The following is an 8,917-nucleotide window of genomic DNA, read 5'->3' on the forward strand; positions in this document are numbered from 1 at the left end:
TATTACACTAATAATAAATATATATTTATTATTATTTGAATAATATTATGTCCAAGTGAACTAACACTATTTTAATTTTGATATGGAGTAAGTAATGGTGTATAGCATAATTATGGGGATATAGGGTGTTTCACCAGATTGTGATGACTGCGTCAAGTAAATCGGACGGTCTAATGGGAGGGAAAGTAATCGGACAATCCGATTACAGTAATCGGAGGATCCGATTTTGTGTACCTTGAATTTTTAAAATTTTTTAAATACAAATTGGAGGATCCGATTTGTGTATTCTGAATTTTTTCAATTTTTTAAATACAAATGGGATTGTTCGATTTGTGTACTTCTACCATTTTAAAAAATACCAAAAATTACAATATTAAAATATATCATTCATTTTATTTCCATATTAAAAATTTTTTAGCCGTGAACTAAAGAGTGAGTTATTTTATTTTATTTTTTTTTAAAAAGAGTGTGTTATGTATAAATTAAAGAGGAAAAAACATATAGATATCTCACAAAAAGAGTTGTCGTTTCCTCATAGAAAAATAATAGATTATTTCTGTATATATATATAAAAAAAAATGATGTGATCCCCAAGTCACATTCAGAAAGAAGCTTTAGTAGCAGAAGCAGAAGCTAAAGTACTTTACATTCCACAGATGGAAATGCTTTTACATTGGGATGCCTTGTTGGACCATTAAAAAGAATTAAAAAAGACAATGCGGTTAAAAATATTTAACCAACTCAAAGGTACATGTCTTGGATCAACCAGGAAAACAATATAGTAAGAAGATCTAACAACAAAGTTGTGGAAAGCCGGAACCTAATTTAATTTGAAGAAGTTGAAGTGAAGTGAAGTTTGGGATGCGGCGAACTTTATTAATATTATGGAGTTTGTCGAAAGATGCAACGAACTAATTTAAAATTATAAAAATAAAAGNNNGAATTTAAAGTTGAAATAATTTTTTTAAAAATAATATATTTTTTACCCAAACGGTATCTCCCAACCCGACAGGTTAAGGACTAATCCGTCGCGGAGCTCAATTGCTGCATGCATAAGGCGGGGTTCGAACTCCCGACACTTGCTTAAGCAGACGAGTGAGCTAACCACTCGACCAACCCAAGTTGGTTAATGTTTTTGTTTTGTTAATCCTGATAAAACATCAACTCACCTAACCCTTTTATGTTGTCTCTTCTCTCTTACTCTTCTTCTTCTTCTTTCACTGTGTATTCTTTGCTCTTGCTTCTTCTTCTTCTTCTTCTTCTTCTTTCAATCTCTTGCCAACAATTCCTTATACACACTACATTGTACTGATCCCACTTCCTTGGTCAGATTCATTTGTTTATTTATTTATTTTTGACTTGCTATAATCAAAAGCATTATTGTTTTACAGTAGAAACGTGTTGGGGTTTGGTTTCTTTCTTCTGAGCTTCTTCTTTTGTTGCTTCTGCTGTTTCACTACTCAACCGTGTCTGTGCTGTTTATCAATTAAGAGGTAACAATGCACCATTATAATGCCTTCTTTTTTTTTTTTTTTCTCTTTCTAGTAATTCTTCTTGCCTTTGCTTATGAATGTTCATAAGGTAAATTATGTGAATTTAAGTTCATAGGTCAAGGATGAACTTAGTTATTTGTAAATTTTTCATTTCTTGCAGAATTGGCATTAGAAATTTGTCTGCATTGCTGAGAATATTGTTTATGCAACACATGATGGAACTACATTTCTTAAAATCAATGTTTGGCACCCGAATTTCGGTTCTAGAATTGTGCATTTCCTGATAAATTGATGTGTGTTGTTGGTTATTGGAGTAGGAGCTAGTGGGAAAGGCATGCAGGGTATGTGGTTGATGTTATTCTTGTTGGTGGCTATTGCATTTGGTAATTCAGATATTGATGCACTCCTTGAACTCAAGAAGGGTTTTCGAGACGATCCTGCCGGACTAGTTCTCGATTCGTGGAATTCCAAGTCCTTAGATTCTAATGGATGCCCTCAGAACTGGTATGGAATATTGTGTGGTGAGGGAAGTGTTACATCAATCATTTTGGACAATGCCGGGTTGGTCGGAGAGTTTAATTTCCCTGCAATTGGTGGCCTTAAAATGCTTCGCAACTTGTCTGTTGCGAACAACCAATTCGAAGGAAGTATCTTGCAAATTGGTCAGCTGGAATTGCTTGAATTTCTTGATTTGTCCCTCAACAAGTTTAATGGATTGTTACCCTCGAACTTTGTTGAATTGCGAAATTTAGTGTATCTGAATCTTTCTTCAAATGAATTTGAAGGTACTCTTCCTGTTGGGTTTGACAAACTTAGCAAGTTGAAGTATTTAGATTTGAACACTAATAATTTTTCTGGGGATATTATGCATATCTTTTCTCAGATGGGAAGTGTTGTGCATGTGGACTTAAGCCGCAACAGGTTTTCCGGGACACCGGATTTTGGACTCGGAGATGACTCGTTTCTCTCTTCGATTAAATACTTAAATGTTAGCCACAATTCTTTGACTGGTGAGCTTTTTGCTCATGATGGAATGCCTTACCTTGATAGTTTAGAGGTCTTTGATGCGAGTAATAATAAGTTAGAGGGTAACATACCTTCCTTCACATTCGTGGTATCGCTGCGTATTCTTCGACTTGAACGCAACCAATTGTCGGGTTTGCTACCACAAACTTTGTTGAAAGAAAGTTCAATGATGTTGTCTGAACTGGATCTCAGTCAAAACAAGATTGAAGGTACCTTGTTGTCTTTGTTTTCTATCTTCAAATTCAAACTTGTCCCATTTTTCGTGTCAATGTATGACACTGCTAAAAGATTCGAAACAAGAGCTTCTCATTTTAGTCATTAATTCATCAAATTAACTCGTGACATAGGTTCATACAGCTACTGAATTCTTCATGTACAATCTAAACTAACTTGTTCTTCTTTGCAGGTCCCATTGGAAGTATCACTTCTGTCACTCTAAGGAAACTTAATATATCTTCGAACAAATTGTCGGGTGCCTTACCTCTCAAGATAGGCCACTGCGCCATCGTAGATTTGAGTAATAACAAGCTGTCCGGTAATTTGTCGAGGATCCAGTATTGGGGTAACTATGTGGAAGTCATTCAGCTAAGTTCAAACTCATTGATAGGTACCCTGCCAAATGAAACTACTCAGTTCTTAAGGTTAACCGAACTTAAGGTATCCAATAACTCATTGGAGGGAGTTCTATCACCAATCTTGGGAACATATCCAGAGCTAAAAGAGATTGATCTTAGTTTCAACCGGCTTTCGGGGTTCCTCCTACCGAGCTTTTTCACCTCGACCAAGTTGACTAAGCTTAACCTTTCCAACAATAAGTTTTCTGGACCCATTCCTGTTGAACTTCGACAAGGTCGAAATAATCCATCAGTTTCTTCTAAAGATTCTAGTATGGTATATCTCGATCTTTCATGCAACAACTTGAGTGGGGTTATACCTTCAAAATTAAGCAAGCTTCACAATTTGGCTTATCTCAATCTATGTAGCAACAAATTGGAAGGTACTATTCCTAATGACCTTCCGGCGTTGCGAGGTTTTAATGTGTCCTTCAATAATCTCTCAGGTGTTGTGCCAGACAACTTAATCCAATTTCCTGAATCATCATTTCATCCGGGAAACTCTCTGCTGATTCTTCCGAAATCACGATCATCACCAAAAGATGCTTCTGACTTTGGTTTGGGAGAACATCAGTCACATAAAAAATCTGCAATTAGGATTGCTTTGATTGCAAGTTTGGTGACCGGTGCTCTTGTGATGGCCTTTGTTGGTATGGTGATTTATTACATGGTTCGCCGGCAAAAAGAAAGGACTTCGAAACAAAATGAAGCAAGAGGTATAGTCCAAGTGAGTTCCTCATTATCAACCAGAGAGGGACCTAACAGAAATTTGGAGGCAATAGGATCTTCTCAGGGTGGATCAGCTGACGATGGAGGAAACATCGATGCCTTCACAAAGAAGGCAAAAGATCTTTGCCAACCTGAATTAGTTAAGAACGACGAGGACATGCTTTCTCCAATGTCTTTTGTGTCAGCCTCAAATCCTTCATCTTCTATAAGTCCTCAGTTTGAGAATCCCGGTTCCCTCAGTGTATCCTCTCCAGATAAACTAGGCGGGTACTTGAATCTATTCGATGGATCTTTGGTGTTAACCGGTGAGGAACTTTCGTGTGCTCCGGCGGAAATTATTGGTAGGAGTTGTCATGGAACACTATATAAAGCCACACTTGACTCTGGTCATGAATTAGCTGTAAAATGGTTAAGGGAAGGCATCACTAAAGGGAAGAAGGAGTTTGCAAGGGAAGTTAGGAAACTCGGGACTATCAAGCATCCGAATCTGGTTTCTATTCAGGGTTACTACTTGGGACCAAAGGAGCATGAGAGACTGATTGTAACAAATTTTATTAATGCACATTCTTTGGACATTTATCTCCATGGTAAGGTTATGCTTTCATGTTTCTATTTTCAGGATTTTACCAAGGAAATATTGAGAACGAGAAAACGAAAACAGAAACCAAATAGTATTAGTTTTTACACTTCTGATGTTCTTGGTTGGCTTGGAATCTTTTAGAGATGGAAAAAGTTCATTTTGGAAATTTAGGTTGAATATAAATTCACACTGCAAATTGTTCATGCGAAATATGGTAGAGATTCACATACAGTTGTCTTCGTGTGAAGTTGATAGTTGAGAACCATTAGATGATTTCATGTTTGACTAAAGTACTAAACTGTCATCTAATAGTTCTCATCAATCAACTTCACGTTAAGATAACTGCGTTAAATATATATGTTGTTTTCATAATCATGATAGAAATTTCAACATTCAAATGCATGGAACCATTTATATTTAACTGGTTTATGTTCTTTTTTTCTGCAGAGGCAGATAAAAGAAATCTCCAATCTCTGTCTCTTGATGAGAGGCTGAGAGTGGCCGTGGAAGTCGCACGGTGTTTGAATTTCCTACACAATGAGAAGGCCATACCTCATGGCAATCTCAAATCCACAAACATTCTACTTGAAGCTCCAGACCGGAACGTTCGGCTCACTGACTACAGCCTGCACCGGATACTAACTGCTGCAGGCACGGCCGAGCAAGTCTTGAATGCCGGTGCTCTTGGTTACATGCCTCCCGAGTTTGCCAGATCATCAAGCAAACCATCCCCTTCACTAAAGAGTGATGTGTATGCATTTGGAGTAGTCTTGTTAGAGCTCACGACAGGGCGAAAATCGGGTGAAATATTGTCCCAGATTCCAGGAGCGGTCGACCTGACCGATTGGGTGAGGTTCTTAGCGAGCGAAAACCGGTCTAATGAATGCTTTGACAGGTTCCTTGTGGAACAAGAAAGAAGTGAAAGAGCATCTAGAATCCTTGATGAGATGCTTAAGGTTGCTCTTAGATGCATTCTTCCAGCATCAGAGAGGCCTGACATGGAAACAGTTTTTGCTGATCTTTCATCAATAAGGTAGCAAGCATTTTTAGTTTCTGATCATAAAATTATTAACCACTAACACCATCATCATCATCATCATCATCATTAGTTATCTATGATTGGTTTTTGTTTAAATTTTTGGTCCCTTGATTACACAACTCTCCATAGGCATCATTGCAACATGTCAGCAAGCAGCATATTGTTATGAAATTCTTTAAGCATGGAAATAATTCATTCTTTTCAACCCTTAAATTGTGCAGATTGTGTATTGTTGAATTTACAGTATTGCCCTTATTCCGGAAATGGATACTCTCCAGTTTTTTTAATACTTGAGAGAATAAAGTGTGATATCTCACTTTTAATTCTATAAGTGGGACCAAAAATAAATAGGAGAGAAAGAGCAATGAAGGGTGAGATTAAACACAGGACACTATCCAGTTTTTTTTTTTTCACTGGAGAAGATCCACTCCCCCCTTATTCCATCTAGTTATATACAAATGTTAATTAAAATGAGTAAACACCCAAATTAGTTTTCAAGGAATTTCAGGTTGGCCACTTTGGTCGCTAACAAATTTTTATTCTTTAGAAGTTCTCGAGAATTATTGTGGTCGAATTGATTGGTCATTCTGTCTCTTTCAATCAAATTTTTAATATGACATGTTTGACAAATAAATCTCTAACAAATTTTATTAAAAGACTATTAAATTCTAAAAAATATCACTATAAGATAAATTAGTTCTTTCAGACCGATAGAAAGATCAATCTATCCGATGTAAGTAATTTTCGAGGACTTCTAGCGAATACAAATTTGTTGAGTACCAAAATATTCGATCTAAAATTTTAGTGACCAATTTAGATGTTTACCCTGTTTTTGTTGTTATTGTTTACAAACATTTTTAGTGACCAATTTAGATGTTTACTCTATTTTTGTTGTTATTGTTTACATAATTTAGTGATGCAAACTAATGTTAATGAACTTGCTGGAAGACAAAAATACCCTTTGATTTCAGAAACTGAACCATTATCAATAGAACATTGAATATTTGAATTCAAGTATCAAATCGTTCACAAAGATAAAGTCATGCATATGAGACAAATAGGTCAATTTTGAGCCCTATAGTATAATATATCCTGAATGATAACTAAGATAAATGAGCATTGTTTTTATTGAAGTAGCAAAAAGATAATATATGGCATGAAACCTAAGCCAAAAGTCGGCAATGTGTTGATCCAATTTCAATTTAAATTCAATCATCCAAAACATTTGCCGGCTACAACACCAAATTTTCATTGCCATCACCACAAGTAAGGTTATGAACTTAAAAGAAGCATTGGAAATATTGTATATCTCAAAATTCTTTGCCGAATGTATTATTGTTTTTGGTTTCTCGCAGTATCTTTATTTAAGGGTTTGTCGTTGACCAATGAGTTGCTGCATGTACAAGACAGGATTCAAACTTTCGACACTTGCTTAAGCGGACTAGTGAACTAATCACTAGACTAACCCAATATGGTTCTTTGCCGAATGTATTAAATCATACATTTGCTACATATCATGCCAACCTAAGAGGCTAAGACCAATGGCATTTAAAAAAGGGTAAAATATATTTTTTGTCTCTGAAGTTTGATAAAAGTTTCAAAAATATTCTTAAGTTTTATTTTGTTTCAATTTTGTCCTAAAAGTTTTCAATTTGTATCAAATATATCCCTGACGGTTAATTTTTCAAAAAATTTAAGACCAATTCAACAATAATTTCATAAAAACAACCCTCAACACAAGCAAATCAAGCATAATTTTTATATATTATTGTTAGATTGATCTTAAATTTTTTGAAAATTTTGCCATCGAAAGTATATTTGATGCAAATCGAAAACTTTTGGGGCAAAATTGAAACAAAATAAAACTTTGGGGTATTTTTAAAACTTTTACCAAACTTTAGGACAAAAAGTATACTTTACCCTTAAAAAAAATTATGATTATTGTAAAATCTGGTGTAAGTAATAGAATCTAGATTAAATAATATTTTTGGTAGGAGTTAATGCTCATTGAAGATCATTCACGAGTCAATTTGATTTTTGAAAAGATTCACCATCTCAATTTAATTCTTAAATTAAATTGGTGGTTTCTTAACTCTCTCCTAAGTATCATATGGCAGTTATCTACGAAATTTGCAACAAAGTTATTTGCGATTCTTGTTGCGAATTTTGTTACTTGTAAAATTTTCATAAAAATTACCTGCGACTTTTGTTGTAAATGTATTATTTATTGCGGAATTTATTGCTATTCATATTTGTAATTTTTCTTGCAAATTTGGTGCATATCACAAAATTTGCAACTAAATTTACAGTAAGATTCGATAAAATTGTTTAATATTCCATGAAAATTAGTTGCAAATTTCAATGGCTTTTTTCTTAGCAAAATTAGCAGTAACTATTATCTACGAATTTATATATTGCGAGTTTAAATTCACAGTAAAATTCATAAAAGACAAAATTATCTATAAATTTTAGCCAAATTTTACAGTAAAATCTATAGATCATAATAGACTATTTTTTAGTAGTGAAGGGGCAAATAATAATAATAAAACAAGCAATGTCCAGAGGGAAGTTGTTTAATATTCATTTATAAATAATATTATATTTTAGAGTAGTTCAGACTTCAGAAAATAATACCCACCGTCATTTTCATCCAGAAGTAAAATCACAGCTAATATATATTTGTTGTAAAGAATTGACTATATGAATAGAAATTAATATCATTTATTTTTCTAGAAGCATATTATGTGCATGTTTGGGCGCTATTATTTTGTTAAAAAAATATATTTTTTCAATGAAAAAATATCTTTTTTATTTTTTAACGTGTTTGGCAAATTTCTAGTAGTAAAAATAAAAGCACTAGTAAAATCAAAAAAAGATCTTTTTTAAGAAGCTGTAATTTACATCTTTTTTTAAAAGATCTTTTTTTCTTAAAAAAATATGTTTTTCATGTAATAAATAAACAAAAAAATACTTTTATATTGTTATACCCAAACATAATTGATAGATAAAAAGACCTTTTTACATGAGATATTCAAACATAAAATTACTTTTGCTTCTCTATAAGATCTTTTAAAAAAAGATAACTCAAAAAAAGATCTTTTCTTAAAAACTCACCCAAACAAATCCTATATTGTCTTAAGCTATTTATTACCACTATGATTTACCAAAAAAGGGGAAGTTATTTACTAATATTTAAAGACATTTTCAAATTCATCTTCTGTTAAACTTTACTGTATATAGTCTTTCATTTACTCAACCAAATCCAGAAATTACAATTGATTAAGAAGATAAAGAATAACTAAAGTAAATCATGTTTCCAATATTTGATCTCATGTAACTCGATAACTGTATAGGGACACCATAATCTAAAATTATTTGATTTTATTTAATATTTATAATTTTATACATATAATATTTATAATTATATATTTATTAC

At 33.4% G+C, this 8,917-nt stretch overlaps 1 protein-coding gene across 4 annotated transcripts; it reads left to right on the forward strand.

Annotated features, from left to right (window-relative positions):
- LOC107610005 (probable inactive receptor kinase At5g10020) lies at positions 1,150-5,694 on the forward strand. 4 transcript variants are annotated; one of them, XM_021107109.1, is made up of 5 exons: positions 1,150-1,305; positions 1,392-1,493; positions 1,811-2,728; positions 2,926-4,449; positions 4,890-5,694. In XM_021107109.1, exons 3-5 carry the CDS (start codon positions 1,828-1,830, stop codon positions 5,477-5,479), a joined length of 3,015 nt encoding a protein of 1,004 aa, XP_020962768.1. In that variant the 5' UTR covers positions 1,150-1,305; positions 1,392-1,493; positions 1,811-1,827; the 3' UTR covers positions 5,480-5,694. The 4 variants fall into 4 exon arrangements, with proteins under 4 accessions (XP_020962768.1, XP_016167560.1, XP_016167559.1 ...); XM_016312074.2 differs by having other exon boundaries at positions 1,150-1,493; XM_016312073.2 differs by having other exon boundaries at positions 1,150-1,493; positions 4,896-5,694.

Source organism: Arachis ipaensis, chromosome B07 (assembly GCF_000816755.2).
Source record: "Arachis ipaensis cultivar K30076 chromosome B07, Araip1.1, whole genome shotgun sequence".
Classification (NCBI taxonomy): Eukaryota; Viridiplantae; Streptophyta; class Magnoliopsida; order Fabales; family Fabaceae; genus Arachis; species Arachis ipaensis.

Excerpts from the sequence above, each read along its gene's own strand:
- LOC107610005 (XM_016312074.2), top strand. The coding sequence starts at position 1,828 with ATGCAGGGTATGTGGTTGATGTTATTCTTGTTGGTGGCTATTGCATTT. Across the intron at positions 2,729-2,925 it reads CAGTCAAAACAAGATTGAAG|GTCCCATTGGAAGTATCACT; the intron begins GTACCTTGTTGT and ends TCTTCTTTGCAG. Across the intron at positions 4,450-4,889 it reads TTTGGACATTTATCTCCATG|AGGCAGATAAAAGAAATCTC; the intron begins GTAAGGTTATGC and ends TTTTTTCTGCAG.